The following is a 16084-nucleotide window of genomic DNA, read 5'->3' on the forward strand; positions in this document are numbered from 1 at the left end:
ACTGAAACCCCAGCTATATATCTTCTATGACTGGACTAAGGGGAATGGTACCTTGGAAATCTAGGGATGTAATTCCAGGCAAATAAAAACCACTCATTCTCCTGTGCAAGTCTTAGAAAATTCTTTTCTCAAGATACTGTAAGAACTACACCCCCAGCACCCAGTGGGGAAAAGGACCCCCCACTTGGCCATATAACAAAGCCCAAAACTAAAATCTAGGAACACAAACTTTCAGAGGCTTACCCTACCACTTCAATGAAATTTGGGGTCTGATTCATGTCATATATTTCTCTAATTCCAAAATTCCATTTACTCAGCACTGTCCCCTTATGCCCAAAGCTCTCTTGCCTAACTCTCAGCTTTGCTCTAATTCACTTTCAGTCCTTAATTCCGAATCTTGCCTGCCTATCCATTTCTGAACTCAGTTTAACAGTAACCTTTCCCAGTCTTTTCTATTAACCATTAGTTCTATGGTGAACAAACTATGCCATTACTTTGTATCTCAAATTTTCTCTCAATAAATATTTTTGTTTCTGGCACTGCACTAACTGCTGAAGATATATTGAAGAATAAGCTATAAAAACCCGCCTTCCAGGACAGTCAGGCACATAAGAACATACTGTGATAACTACAGTGATAAAGGTATGCAGAGAGGCAATTTTCTAATACTCTTTGAACACATTACCCCTTTGCTCAAACATTTACCATACCTTGAAAGTTTGAATATCTAAATCATACCTATTCTAGACTAATTTATCATATCACTACTCCCCTATTGTATTATAGGTATCTTTCGTTCAAATTAAATTCTTCATTCCCAGTGGCAGATAGGATAGAATGGTTCCCTGTCATTTCATTCTGCTACTCATGCCTTTGTGCCCCTGTCTTTGAGCATTGACAGGACCTGTGATCTGCCTGTAACCAACAGAGCACGGCAAAGGTAATGGAATGTCATTTCCATGATTACTTTATAAGACTGTAATTTCCATCTTCCTAGCAGATTCCCTCTCTTTCTAGCTTTGATAAAATAAGTTTCCATGTTGGAGAGATCCATGAAGCAAGGAACTGACAGTTGCATCCATCTAACAGAGAGCTAGCGACTGAGGCCCTCAGTCCAACAGCCCAAAAGGAACTGAATCCTATTAACAGCCATGTAATGAGCTTAGAGGCAGATCCTTACACCAGCCGAGCCTTCAGGTGAGACCTAGCCTTTGATGGCAGAAGTAAGAGAATCTGAGCAGAGAACCCAGGCTCTGGTTTGGCTGACCCACAGAAACTGTGAGATAAGTGCTTGTTGTTTTAAACCATCAAGTTTATGGTGACTTGCTATGGAGCAATAATGAATACATACCCCAGACGCATTACATTAATATTTCTTTGTTCATGTCTACTTCCTAGCCCCAAATGTAAAGTAGCCCCAAATCCTATACATCTTTCAACATTCTTCTCATTTACTATCTCCCAATGAAGCATCCAATAATCCATCCTTCCACCTCACATACCCCTTACTTCAAACCCAAAGCTTTCACTTAACTCTGTGACATAGTTTTCCTTGTTTTACTAATACAAATATGTACGGCCCGGTGCACAAAATTCGTGCACAGGGGTGGGGAGGTGTGTCCCTCAGCCCAGCCTGCACCCTCTCTAATCTGGGACCCCTCAAGGGATGTCTGACTGCCCAGTGGGATCAGGCCTAAATGGGCAGTCGGACATCGTTTTCACAAATCCAGGACTGCTGGCTCCCAACTGCTCACCTGCCTGCCTGATTGCCCCTAACCACTCCTCCGCCAGCCTGATTGACGCCTAACTGCTCCCCTGCTGGCCCAATTGCCCCTAACTGCGCTTCTGCCAGTCTGATCACCCATAACTGCCCTCCACTGCCGGCCTGGTTGCCCCCAACTGCCCTCCCCTGCAGGCCTGGGTTCCCCCAGCTGCCCTCCCCTGCAGACCAGGATCCCCCCAGCTGTCCTCCCCTTCAGGGCTGGGTCTCCCCCAGCAGCCCTCCCCTGCAGAGCTGGGTTTCCCCCAACTGTCCTCCCCTGCAGGCCTGATCGCCCACAACTGCCCTCACCTGCCGGCAATCTTGTGGCGACTATCTTGTGTCCATGTGGGGGTGGCCATCTTGTGTGTTGGAGTGATGGTCAATTTGCATATTACTCTTTTATTAGGTAGGATATTTAATGCCAAAAAACAGTAAGCTGAATAAAGTGAATGACGCACAAAACTCCTCCTACCTGGTTGAGATTAAGATTATTTTCAATACTCAGAGGAATCAGATGAGGCAATACTTTTCCAGCCAGCTGCTCTTTGGTGATTCCCAACTTCTTATGAGTAAAAGTACATTTGTAAATGCCTGATAGAAAAGAATAAGAAAATTTTATAATTCAATACCACTAATTAATAGAAATCAGGAAAACAGCTTATCTACATGAAATCTCTTGACAATCAGTTTAGCTACAAATGTTTCCTTATCAGTGCTTAGTATGAGAATGCTCTTACATATGGCATATAGAATGATTTCAGCTTTGTCATCAGTTTAGATTTAAACACTAGGACATATTTATCCTGTAGTCTTTGGTTTAAGAGCACATGTAATAATAGCATAACATTAAAAGTCTATCAGAACTAGGTACAGTTCTTACAGTGCAGCAGGAATATTACAGAATGCCCTCTACCCTGAAAACATTTAGATATATATTTCAGACCTCTCACTCAAGTAGAGACATCTACTTCAAAGTGTATAGGTAGAGCTCCTACACATTTATTCACATCTTTAACCAATGACACTCAACATGTTTGAACCTTAATAATTTAATTCATCTCCACACAACCCTCCTCCATTGTCTCACCAATTTACTGGACCTTCAAGACTACTGGTTACAACTACTCACAAACCCTGCATTTGATCAACAGAGCACATTTACTCCTCGTTCTCTAGATGTTTTTGTGTTGTAAGCATTTCACATATAATCCAAAACTAGTAGCACACCATCTCCTATTATTCTGTTAATGTACACTTTACTTATATACTGAAAGAATAATTTTATTGTGAACGTACTGAATGCTTGTTTGTTAGGCACTATGTTAATTACTTTCTCTTCAGTTTTCTCCCTGAATTCTCACAGGACTCCACTTATAATGATATTATTTTCATCCTCATTTGATAGATGAAGAAACAGATTGGGACTAAGGCTCTTTCCACTATTACAAACACCTTCTCAAGAAGACTAACTTCTTTGAGTTCACAAGTTTCATACCATATCCCAAAAGTGTTACGTTTCCAGAGGTCCACAATAAATTACTTGCTGACCATTCCTGCAAATATTTACTGAGGGCTTTCTATAGACCAGACACTATTACAGGTGTTAAAAATACATGGCTGAGCAATATAGTTTTTCTTCAAAATTAACGACGAACTTCAATTTAGTAACAAGTGAACTTTTAATTGTTTTTGTGATTTCATAATTATGTCTGCTTCTCTTAGTAGAGTAGACCTCCGGCATTTCCAGATTGGACTCTCATAACTTTAACTGTTCACAAACAATTTCAGAGTTCTTGACATAGTAATCTGTAATTATGCTGATAGAATAAAATGTGCCATAAGGCTAATATACTTTATCAGCACTTTACTTAGCAGAGAGAAACAGTGCTTAAGATTTAAACATATCTAAATTAAAAACCAACCCTGGCTGGTGTTGCTCAGTGATTAGAGTGTCATCTGAAGCACTGAAGGTTCACAGGTTGGATTCCCAGTCAAAAACATGTACCTGGGTTCCAGGTTTAATCCCCAGCCCCGGTCGGGGAGTGTGTGAGGCAACCCATTGATGTGCTGTCTCCCCATAGATGTTCTTCTCTCTCTCTCCCTCCTCCCTTCCTTCTACACTCTCTAAATATCAATGGAAAAAATATCCTCAGGTGAGAATTTAAAACAAACAAACAAAAAACCAAATCAGCTCCATCACTTATCAGTTGTGTATTCTTTAAGAACTTACTTCACTTCTGAGCCTCAGTTTACTACTGTAAAACAAAAATAACAGTATCTATATCTCATTGAATTTTGGAAAGTACAAAATATGATAATGCAGAGAAAATACTTAGCATAGCGCCTCTTACAAATTGGGTACCAAATAAACATTAGGACTAGTAAGACTAGTATCAGTATTTCAAGTAACTTTGTTTGCCTCTCTTTTTTAGTACCATTTTACAGGGCAAACTATATGCTATCATGGTATTTGTGAAGCTAGAATTCCCAAATGTCTTATTCCTTTGTAAATGTCAAGGTTCTACTGCTTTTGCTAAAATTAACACAAAGAAAAGTTATATCATGGCATTTATCCCATCATTCTCCAATTACTGAATGCTATATATGTGAAAGTAGAGTACAATGGTCCTATAGAGTGAAAAATGTATTTGCATGACTGTAAAATGATAAAGTAGTATCAAATGACAGTAAGTTTTCAGCTACCTAAAATCCCCATGAGGACTGCAGGTTCCTTTGATGGAATTTGTTGTAAGAAGGGCAGGATATCATCAAGTACAAACCACTTATCCAAGTATTCCAAAATCTTTCCTAAGCATACTAATGAATTTACACGAACCTATTAAAAGAGGTAAATTGAATTAGTCATTTAAAGTCTTTATAATATAAACAAAATATTTAAGTATTTAATCTTCATATAGGTATGTTAAAAATAACTCAAGAATAAAAGTAGGTTTAAAAGTTCTCATCCTTTATTAATATAAGAAATTCACATATTTACTAACTCCCCTGACTTGTTTCAGAAAAAAATTTATGATGGCTTTACCAGGATACTAGTTAGCTAAAGGTATGGATTGATTTCAGTTTTGTATCATTTTAAATAAAGTGAATTAGGACTTAAGAAGCTTTACTACTAGTATATGTGTTTACTGTACTAAGACCATTTCTTTGGGGCATCTGAGTCATAAAAAGGACTACATTCTCCCACCAAGTAATCAATATTACTGGGCTTCCAGTATTTTTCTGTAACTCAGGTTCAATTCATTCTTTAACTAAATATTTTAACAACATGCAAAGAGAATCTATATTTGTCCTACATAAAATTTTCTGTTTCTAAGTATATTTTTAATACAGTTATTAAAAATCTGATATTCAGGAACTCCTTTATAAAAATTCTATCATTCACTTGATTATTTTGGTAAATATTTCACACTCTATTTTTTTAGCTGGAATTTGTAAAGACAGAATACTCTGAGCCAGGATCTTATCAATTAAACTCCATTTATTAAAAATAAAAATAAAGTAAACTAAGAACAGCAGAAAACAGTTTAGTTTAAAAAGCACTGTATTTCTGCAAGAAAGATGAAAATATTTTTCTGAAAAACAATGTGTAATTGTTTTCTGAAACCCAAACACAAAGGATTTTATAAATTCAAAATTATATCTAACGGCTAAACTTGCTCTTAGTTTAATAACAGGAATTGCTGCATTCTTTATATGGGTATGTATGTGTATAGATACACACAAAGACATATGAACTAAAAAAAGTTTACTTTTATTTTCTTTCATGATATATAAAATATTAGTCATGTGAGTCATGAAGAAATAGAGCTCTTGGAGTATTTTATCTATCTCTGCATAGAATTTATTTCTTCTTTATTTTCAGGAAACTGTATTAAAATATAATTTTAACTCATGATTCACATTTCAGGAATTTCCTAGCATATTTAAACCTTAGAGGTCTATGTCTATGAATGCAATTCAAGCATTCACATTTGCCACTGTGAAGGTAAGAGCACTGAGTATGATAATATAAAATGCAAATCCATTTCAGTTACTGTTCTAAATCCATTCATTATAATTCCTTATAAACAGCATGCCTTTAAGGGCTCAGTTGGCATGTTTAAAGGGGATATAAACATCCCTGGGCATTACAGATTATTTAAGTACCCATGCTTCCCACCTCACTGCATATGTAGTTAGAACTCAACTAGAAAATCTATTTTAACAACATGTATGCTGCCATAAAATACTATGTGATTTTTAAAAGGGCATTTTGAAAACTGAGTTTTAAGCATATATTACTACCATGTAGTCTGAAAATTTAATCTTAAAATTAGAAAATTTCAGAGAAATGGACTGCATTTCAAATTCTTTTAATGTTGATGAAGACAGACACTCAGAGAGGTACAGTGACTTGCCTAAGGGTATAAGAATTAGTAGTAGAGTCAGAATAAGAACTCATGTTTTTTTACTTCATTTCATACAAGTTCATTTCAGTAAAATTATATGTTTTTCCTACTTTCGTATTGTTTTTCATCTGAGTCTTTCTACCAAACAGAAAAACAAAAATAAATAAAACAAAAATAAATGAACTAAAATGGATTAGATGGCTGTAAGGTAAAAGTATTTATCATTTAAACTTATTTTGCCTATAAATCTATTAAGCTATAAATATTTACTTTTACTTAAATTCACATTTCAACCCCCCCCCTCCCAAATTGATGAGCTCTCCAAGGAACTATCTTTTCTAAATGCAAATTTAATGCTATGGCCGTTATTAAACATCAAAATAAGAACTGATCAGGTGAAGGAAGGACATTTCTCTCTTTTTTCTAAAGCTGGTATTTGCGGCGAAAAGAGAATTTAATGTTACTTCTATAAAGAAATATCAATGAGATAATTCTTATGATTCAGTTAGAGAAAAGGTTGGACACATTTATTGCCTCCAATATGAGATCATGAGAACTTTGTTATTTATCCTACCACCCTGACTACCAAATAACTTGGTATTAAAATTCTGTATTCAAGAAGACAACCACCCTTACTCTAGACTTTTTAGCACAACTATTTTCCCCATTAATAATCTTATTAATTTATTTTTTATTGTACTTTACTCTTTTTTGAAAGTAAGCAAATAAGTGAGGCATAAAAATATTTAGAATAGATGACTAAAAATAAAGGCAGTTTATAAAAGGAAGTCATTCAAAAAGTGTTTAGGCTTATACACCAAGTTAAACTCTCATGATTACTTTAAAACTACCATCAAAATAGTGAATTAAAGCAGAAAAGGATTAAGAAAAAAAAAAGTACTCAAATTTCTTATTAAAGCACTCAAAATTAGGGGATAATGAATAAGATCAGGGACGTATTACTGTGAAATTATACATCAGGGGAAATTATAACTACTGCTCACTTTTATGGTTCTTTAGCAATTACCTATAGCCAAGACAAAATACATGAACACTATAAAAGGGTTATTACACAATAATAAAATTATTTAAACAAATGAGAAAAGAAAATCAAAAATTAATACGCAATTACTTACAGCAAGGGAAGATGTTTGTAGACATGCATTTTTAATTCTTGGTATCAAAGCATTTTTCATGGATGGGTAGTCTATAAGATTTGCAAAGGTTGGAATGATGTTTAGACAGAGTTCCTATTAAGAAAATTAATTGGATCAGTCTTAAGGACTCATCTTTTTTCTCACATATTAGAAAATATTTTGCATTTGCATGGCTAATTTGTCACATAGTTTGAAATAAACTTTTATGTACATTACATCATTTTGTCCTTTCAATAACTATTTGAAAGAATAGTTATTTTCAGTTTTCAATTTTACAGATGAGAAAACAGGCTCAGAAGACCTTACTCAAAATTATACTAGGTCCTAAAACTAGCATCTGATACCACAATCCCCTGGTCTCATTCCTAATTTCTTTCCCTGATAACAGAATTCTTCATTTATTTTTAAAAATAGAAAACTTCAGAATACCTAAGTTTTGCTATCTTTCACAAAGACAAGAAATTAAAAACAAAGTCATGTAAAACTATTCCTCTTAAATAAGGAATTTCTTAGCTGCTACATATATCCATGATGTAATGAAATATAAACATTTTTTAAAATATATTTTAAAAGATTGTTTAATAATATTGGGAGAAAATGCAAGACACTATTATATAGTCCCAATTTTTAAAATGTGTATGTACATTTGTCTGTCTACAGGCTTAGGATAAAAGCCTGGAAGGATACCTAGAAATGTTAACTGTAGACATCTCTGAGAGATTTTAATTTTCTTTATATTTTTAAGTACTTTCAAATTCTGAAACTTAAGCAAGTATAACTCATAGAAACAAGTAAAAGTTATTTAAAACATTCTTGTTAACTAATGCCATGCCACAGTGTAAATAATTGGAACTGGGAACTCTGAGGATAACAGGAAAAAAAGGAAGATGACTGAGGATAAGTGGACTAAGTGAGATAAGGAAAAGAACAAAAATGGCTGAGAACTAACTGGCTGAAGAAGATCTCAGATACCTTAGAAGGGCCAGAATGATCCTTGTAGCAAAGCATAGCAGAGGGATTACTAAAGAAAATGGAAGTATAAATGTGTATCAGAGGAGTTTTTGACAATACTTGTTAAACAAACACATTCATTTGTAGTTAGCAGATAGAAACAAGTTAACTACTAAGAATCTGTTATCAAAATACTGGGAAGCATTTTATGTACTTTAACTTATCCCCAGATTTTCAAAAGGCAAATAGAGTTGTATGTTTATATCTACTCAGAACTATAATAATTACATGGGTGGCATCACTGAGGATAAGAAATACAAACTACATTTAAGGACCCATTTTCCACAGGTGGGAGACAATTAACAAGGGTGAGTAGTCAGTGAGAAACTGTCCTCGTTATCAAAGGGTACCTTCTTAAGGAAGATCAGTTTTTAACTGATAAAGGGAGGGGAGAAAGAAAGAGAGCTATGATGTTAATCTAGCAGTAGGTTACAAAGAGGCAAATCTTGAATTATGATTAAATCACTTAGCAAAAGGAGAGGAGAGCTCTCTCCAGAGGAGGAGACAGGATGAAGAACCCAAGAACAGGATTAGCACATTCTCAGGAACTTCTGCCTCGTATTTATACTTTTTCTGTAATTGGTAGTGGGGAGAGGAGAATGAACATAGCTTCTATGTTTAATGTTAAGGTAAATAATGTAAGAAAACTGGTACAGATAAAGATTTCTATTAATGCCTCTAAGGACCCTAACTCTTGTTAACCATCTCCTACTTTTCCAAATGTATTTCTAATCTCTCTCTAGCCCAGCCGTGGGCAAACTACAGCCCGCGGGCCGGATCTGGCCCGTTTGAAATGAATAAAACTAAAAAAAAAAAAAGACCGTACCCTTTTATGTAATGACGTTTACTTTGAATTTATATTAGTTCACACAAACACTCCATCCATGCTTTTGTTCCGGCCCTCCGGTCCAGTTTAAGAACCCATTGTGGCCCTCGAGTCAAAAAGTTTGCCCACCCCTGCTCTAGCCTGTTAAATACATCAAACTTCTACTTTAAAAATATCACTCCAAAAATGAATTTCAGAAGTTCCTTTCCAGCTGTGTACCTTCATAAAGCTTGAGGAAAAGATTTTTGTTTCTTGCTCTTGCTCTAGGAATCTCCCAAAGCATAGACAGGCTTTAACTTTATCAGACTCTTACCAAGCAAGGTTTGATACAAATTAATTGAACTGGTGACTAAACACTTATCCTATATAATAAAAGCCTAATATGCAAATCGACCGAAAGCGGAATGACCGGTCGTTATGACACACAATGACCACCAGGGAGCAGACACTCAACACAGGAGCTGCCCTCAGCCCGCAGGCCCCAGGCCAGCCAAGGCAGGTACCAGTGGGGGGCCCCCGATCGCCCCGCTGGTCGCCCTGCAGAGGGAAGCAACTGGTGGCAGCGGTGGGGCCAGTGAGTGGGCAGCACCAGGCCGATCAAGGCAGGTACCATGGGGGGCCCCACCCCAATCACCCTGCCAGTCGCCCTGCAGAGGGAGGCGACCGGCAGCGGCAGTGGGGCCAGAGCCAGTGAGCGGGCAGCGCCAGGCCAGCCAAGGTGGGTGCCAGCAGGGGGCCCCAATTGCCTGCCAGTAACCTCACAGAGGGAAGCAACCAGTGGCAGGGGGTGGGGCCGGCAAGTGGGGGCCCCCCCGATTACCCCGCCAGTCACCCCAAAGATCGGCCCTTATCACCGGCCAGGCCTAGGGACCCTACCCTGCACGAATTTCGTGCACCGGGCCATTAGTATTGAATAATATCATACATGTTGGTTTAACTATTTCAATAAAATACCGGCTGATACCTATTGGCAAAACTAACCCCTTATTAAGAAAAAATGGCCTTTTTAGGTCACTTAACCTTTCCTCTCCTGCCTAATCTCACTGACTATAAAACCAGGTTGGCTACACAAGGCCTGTGGGAATGTTTCAAGAAGCTTTAAGTGACAACTCCTTTGGAAAGGGCTAAAAAGTAGAAGTACACCTTCTCCAATCATCCCATGTCATCTGGACAAAAGCAACATATCCTTGCCTTTTAGAAAGCATGCCCTTATTAAAAAAAAATTTTAAACTTCACAACTTTAAACAAAAGAACTTAGCAGAAAAGGATTGAAATGAGTCAAAAAAGTGACCTTTACATGTGGTATTAGGCTCACGTTAAGAAAAAAAACAACTATGGTCAATAACTTTTAAAAATTAAAATTCTATGTTTTTCTTTATTATAATCTATACAGAATTTTTATAGTAGACAAGAAATGAAAAACTTTTGGAGCCATTTTTATAGTGGAATGTTCTTAACATCCTATATAATAAAAGCCTAATATGCTAAGTGTCCAGTCGTCTGGTCATCTGTTCAACCAATCAAAGCGTAATATGCTAATGATATACTAAGGCCGCTCAACCGCTTGCTACAATGTGCACTGACTATGCTAATGATATACTAAGGCCGCTCAACCGCTTGCTACAATGTGCACTGACCACCAGGGGGCAGACACTCTAACTGGTAGGTTAGCTTGCTGCTGGGGTCCAGCCGATGGGGACTGAGCGAGACAGGCTGGACATGCCCTGAAGCCCTCCCGTGGTCCTTCCCTGGCTGGCCAACCTCCCGTGTCCCTCCAGGTCCTGATGGTGCACCAGTGGGATCCCTTGGCCTGGCCTTGCCCTCTCGCAATCCAGAACTCCTTGGAGAATGTCGGACAGCCGGTTTTGGCCTGATCCCGCTCAATGCAGAAGCTGCCCCCTGGTGGTCAGTGCACTCCCACAGGGGAGGCGCCGCTCAGCCAAAAGCCAGGCTCACTGCTGACGAGGGCAGTGGCGGTGTCAGGAGTCTCTTCCACCTCCGAGGCAGCGCTAAGATGTCCAACTGACGATTCAGGCCCACTCCTCTGAGGGCTCTTGGACTGTGAGAGGGTGCAGGCCAAACTGAGGGACACCCCTGCCCCCCCGAGTGCACGAATTTCGCAGGAGCCCTAGTTAAGTATATATTTTTCAAAGTAAAAAAATATATACTTTTAATAGTAATCCAAAATTTCTTCCCAGGTAGCCAGCCATAGAATCAAAATTTTAATAGCAAAACTAAGTTTGGCAAAGTACATGATATTTTAACATCACTTTTGTGACACAAAAGCATGACTATAAGTAAATTAGGAATGATTACACTAAATTACTGTTTGCTTTTCTATCTGCCTGCTACACAAATTAGCTTCAATGCAGAAGGAACATTTCTGAATAGAAAATTAAGTTACCAAGCTGAAATAAAATTGTGAGTATGGGAAAAACTACTTGATGTTTTCATAAGAAAAGGGCACATACATATTTGACATTTTCATTTACTTGTAAATTACTCATTTAGAAAGAAAGTATATAATAATCCAAACTATAATCAAACCTTCCAGAATAGTACATTTCTCATAAATAAAAGCAATGACTCATTTTACTTCACTAATACAGGTATTTGTAAATTGATTCTTTAAATTAGTTAAAAGATCCCTTCCATCATGTGAGAACTCAGCAAGAGGTCAGCAGTTTGCAACCCAGAAGAGGGCCTTCACTAAAACCTGGCCCTGCTGGCACCCTAATCTTAAACTTTGTCTGCAGAACTGTAAGAAATAAAAGTTCTACTGTTTATAAGCCACCTGGTCCGTGGTATTTTGTTATAGCAGCCCAAACTAAAGCAACCACGTTTGCCCTTCTGGAAATAATCATGACCTGGGACAGAAGACCTGGACTCATCCACTGACACGGCCCCTCCCTCCTGGTCTTCAGTTTCCCCACCTCTACAGGAGGGAGAGAACCACATGATTTCCAAGGGACCTTCTGGTTCCTCCGACATCCTCTGGATTCAGTGGCTCTACTTTGTGACTGCAAAAAAAGTTGCAATTTTGGCTGAAGTGGAAAGGCCCCTCACACTCAGGAGAGGCACACCTGTGGGCTGCACCTCTGAAGGTGGCAGGCAGTGAGGGGAGTTTAGTGAGGGAGCAAGGCAATCAAGCAATGATGAAGCTATGGGCAGACACACATCTGGCAGAAAAAGGAGAAGGAAGTCAGACACCTGGTTTTGAGTGTCCCCCCACCACTTAACTACATGACCCACGCTAGTCCTTAATCTGAGCCTTCATTTCCCTCTTGGTCCATGGATGAGCTATCAATGTGTCTGCTGAATTGGGTTTTGAACCCTGAGGAGCTAATGGAACAGGAAGCCAAACTCTGGGCTCTGAGATGTCACCTCCAGGAGGGGAGGGGCCAGTAAGGGGAGCCCTTCCCACCCACCTCCCACTCCTGCTGCTCCAGATGCAGCAGAGCAAAAGGTGCTGATACCTCTAAACCCAACTCCCCACAACCTTCTGCTATCAGACTAAAGCAAGAAATCCGGACTAGACAAGAGCCATTGTGTTAAAATTTTATGTGAAATTCTGTAAATGTAGAGTGTGCCTGAGTTCGCCTGCCCACGAGGCCTGGCCTGTCAGCTCACGCTCAGCACTTGGTGTGGATAGCTGTACTGCCCTTCTCCTCAAACTCTTCCTTGCTGACCCAGAGCTGCTGGAAGGCCTGTAGGGAGGCCAGGATGGAGCCACCGGTCCACACGGAGGTCTTCCTCTCGGAAGCTGCAGCCACTGCGGGGCTGTCCCGAGGGCACAAGAGGCTCAGCTCCCTCTGGAAGCGCTCAGGGAAGCCCTCCAGCATGGTGCAGCCACCACACAGCAGCACGTTTGCGGCCATCTCCTCCTTGAAGCCCGCCTCCTGGCAGTGGCCCAGGCAAGTGGCTGTGAGTGCAGGGAGGCCGGGCTGGCTGCTTCCCACCAGGGTGGGCTTGAAGAGCATCTCGGCGCACTGGAAGCGCTCATGGCCAATGGTGATGACCTTGCCATCTGGGAGCTCGTAGTCCACGCGCAGCTCCTCCAGGTCCAGGCCAAGCTCCTCCTCAGGCTGGAAAGCCGAGTAGCAGCACATCTTCTTGATGTGGTCAAGTACATGCAGGTGGTCGTCCTTGGTGAAACTGTGGCCGGCCTTGATGAGCAGCTGCAGCAGGTAGTTAGTGAGGTCGCTCCCCGCATAGTCAACCCGGCCAGTCAGGCCTGGCAGCACGTTGCCTTCTGAGATGGGGACCACATGCGAGACACCGTGCCCGCTCTCCACCACCAGCCCTGTGGTCTTGCCGTAGGAATAGATGGAGAGCAGTGACTGGGACGTCACGTGCATGGCGGGGATGCCAAAGGTCTCAAACAGGAGCTCCGCATACTTCTCCCTGTTGCTGCTGGGGCTAAGTGGGGGGTCGGAGACCAGCACGGCATGCTCCTCGGGGAGGATCTTCATCGCCTTGTGGAAGATGTACTCCCAGATGTTCTGGACACAGTCCCAGTCCACCACAATGCCGTGTTTTAGAGGGTTAACCAGCTTCAGGGGTGCCTCAATGTTGAGCAGCTCGTGGCCCACATAGATCTCCTTGCAGGCATCACCCACATCAGCTGCCTCGTAGGGCTTGCCCACCGTGGAGGAGATGAAGTAGGTGGGCCTTGGCTCTCCTGCATAGCCACACTTACAGTACTGCGAGCCCAGGTCGACAATAAGCGCCTTAATCTTGTGCACATTCTTGGGCTTCATCTTCAGCTGATTGGCTGAATTTGTGTCCCGAATGCCAGCATCAGGAGCTGACAGCGTTCCTGCCTCTCCAGTGTCACCATGAGCCTTGCCCGTGGGTATGGAGCTCAGGCTGTTCCTTGTCGCCATCTGCCTTCCTTCCTCACCTTTCTCACACCCACATCCTAGAGCTCCGTGGAGAGAAATGAGGGTCCCCCTCCAGCAGTGCCAGAGCAACTACTCAGGATTGTGATGTCACTGGGTGCTGGTCCATTCCAGCAGCAGGGATTGGCTTGGCCTTGGCACCTGTGATCTGTCACCCTCACTCCCATCCCCTAACTTGACTTTGCTCACAACAGAGCAGGTGACCAGCACAGTTTTAGAAACCCAAGCACACTGGGGTCTCAGAGGTTTGTATTCCTACCCCCTTACATCCCACTCCTGACCTCCTGCTCACTAACTGGACACCTTTTCCTTCTCTGCTTCTTGGCTGTCAGAGTGATATATATTTGACCCCTTATAGTAAGCCAGGCACTATACCAGGCACCTCACGTGTTACTTCACAGAATACTGAGAGGTAGACAGAGCTAAGGAAATTGAGGTTCAGAATTCCAATGACTTGCCCATGAGCACACAGCTCTTGGAGTGTTTGTAGTTTAATGCAAGTTCATCTAACTCAATGCACCAGGTCTCCCTACAGAGTGTGACGGCCCCGAGAGTACTTTCATTCCTTCAACATTTACTGGGGTTTGTGGTGGACCCAGCCCAGTACAGCCTGCCAGTGATAGATAGGAACCCAGTCACAACCAGAGCCCAGCCTAGGTGGGAAGAAGATGGAATGGATGCAGGGATTTTGCAGGTGAAAGTCCATCAGGGGAATAGAGATGCACAAAGAAGGGAGCACTCATTGGAGGGAGGGAGTCAGAAGGTTCCCTCGAGTAGTGATGCTTAAGTCGAGTTCTCAAAGATATGTGGGTATCTGTCAGGTAGTTGAAGAAGAAAAGGCATCCCCAGCAGACAGCACAGCCTGAGCAAAGGCTCAGAGGGGGGCATGGTGGGGAACTACCTATAGTTAAGGTGTTTGTAAAAATGGATGAAGCTAGAGGGTCACAGAGCCACCCAGGGAGGGCTCACATGCTAGGAATAGGGGCTTGGATTGACTTGAGGACAGCTGGAAAACCATAAATACTCTAAGCTGAGAAGTGCTCAGATCTGACTTCTAGAACAATTTTAGAAAGATCTATGTTTAGCTGTAATATAAAGTGGCAAAACTCTAAGACCTAAAAGGAGAATTGAAGAAATTCTTATAAGACTTGAAGGCATCCTAATCCTAAACTAGGGCTGTGATAGTGTGGAAGAGAGCAGGGGCAGGTTCTAGAAAAGTTAGAAGGTAGAATCTATTCTAACTGGTTGGTTGGCTCCGTGCCATCTCTAGCCTCAAGCATTGCATTTACATTAGATGACTGGATTAGATGTGGAGTGAAGAAGAGGAACCTCTCACTTCTGCCCAAAGAAAGAAAGATGGTCTGTCATACAAAATGGACAAATTCACTAGGTTCCCATAAGGCCCTCCATACCAAAATGCCCCCAAACCCACCAAAAACCAAATCTATTAGGACTTCGGTGACAAAGAAATAAGAGGAAAAAAAGGAAAGGGAAACAACTGGGGCTGAGAAGTTTTTGGTGCAGAAGTAACTGAGGGATTAGGAGACATGGATAGGAAAGAAAAGGGGGGTTATTGCTATGAAGCATGTAAGCATGTTAATGAAGAACTCATGGGACTGTTTGTTGGCTGAACTGTTTCTGGAACATGGCACTATGAAACTGGCTTATGCAGATAACAACTTTATAAGGATCACAGTTATCAGCATCACCAAGCTCCAGTGGTGGTATCACAAGTCACAGAACTGAAGGATTGTACACTTGATCTGGAAGAAATAGTTGTGAGTCATAAACTTGTCCTCACACTGGACAGATGTAACTCTCTGAAGAAGCTACTAATTGGTCTTTGGTCTACTTTTGAGGTTGTGCAGGGCAAGCCAATTCTTCCATGTGACAACCCTTATGCTATTCAAAGGCAGTGTTCAAAGAAAAAGAAAATAAATTAGTTAAGAGTGGGGACATTTTAGTAACAGTGTATGATGCAATTCAATGGATTAATATATACTACTGAGTTATTTATA

At 40.8% G+C, this 16084-nt stretch overlaps 2 protein-coding genes across 2 annotated transcripts in view; both read right to left on the reverse strand.

Annotated features, from left to right (window-relative positions):
- The window catches only part of SCYL2 (SCY1 like pseudokinase 2), a 54579-nt gene that overhangs the window by 12504 nt on the left and 25991 nt on the right, over positions 1–16084 (reverse strand). The window contains 3 exon segments of the mRNA XM_006084098.3: positions 2235–2353; positions 4466–4598; positions 7308–7421. Coding sequence (XP_006084160.2) covers positions 2235–2353; positions 4466–4598; positions 7308–7421 — 366 coding nt within the window.
- On the reverse strand, positions 12709–15919 carry LOC102431954 (actin-like protein 7B). The gene has a single exon (XM_014451540.2). The coding sequence runs from the start codon at positions 14049–14051 to the stop codon at positions 12798–12800; it is 1254 nt and encodes a 417-aa protein (XP_014307026.1). The 5' UTR covers positions 14052–15919; the 3' UTR covers positions 12709–12797.

The sequence above is a fragment of the Myotis lucifugus genome, unplaced genomic scaffold (assembly GCF_000147115.1).
Source record: "Myotis lucifugus unplaced genomic scaffold, Myoluc2.0 scaffold_10, whole genome shotgun sequence".
Lineage (NCBI taxonomy): Eukaryota > Metazoa > Chordata > Mammalia > Chiroptera > Vespertilionidae > Myotis > Myotis lucifugus.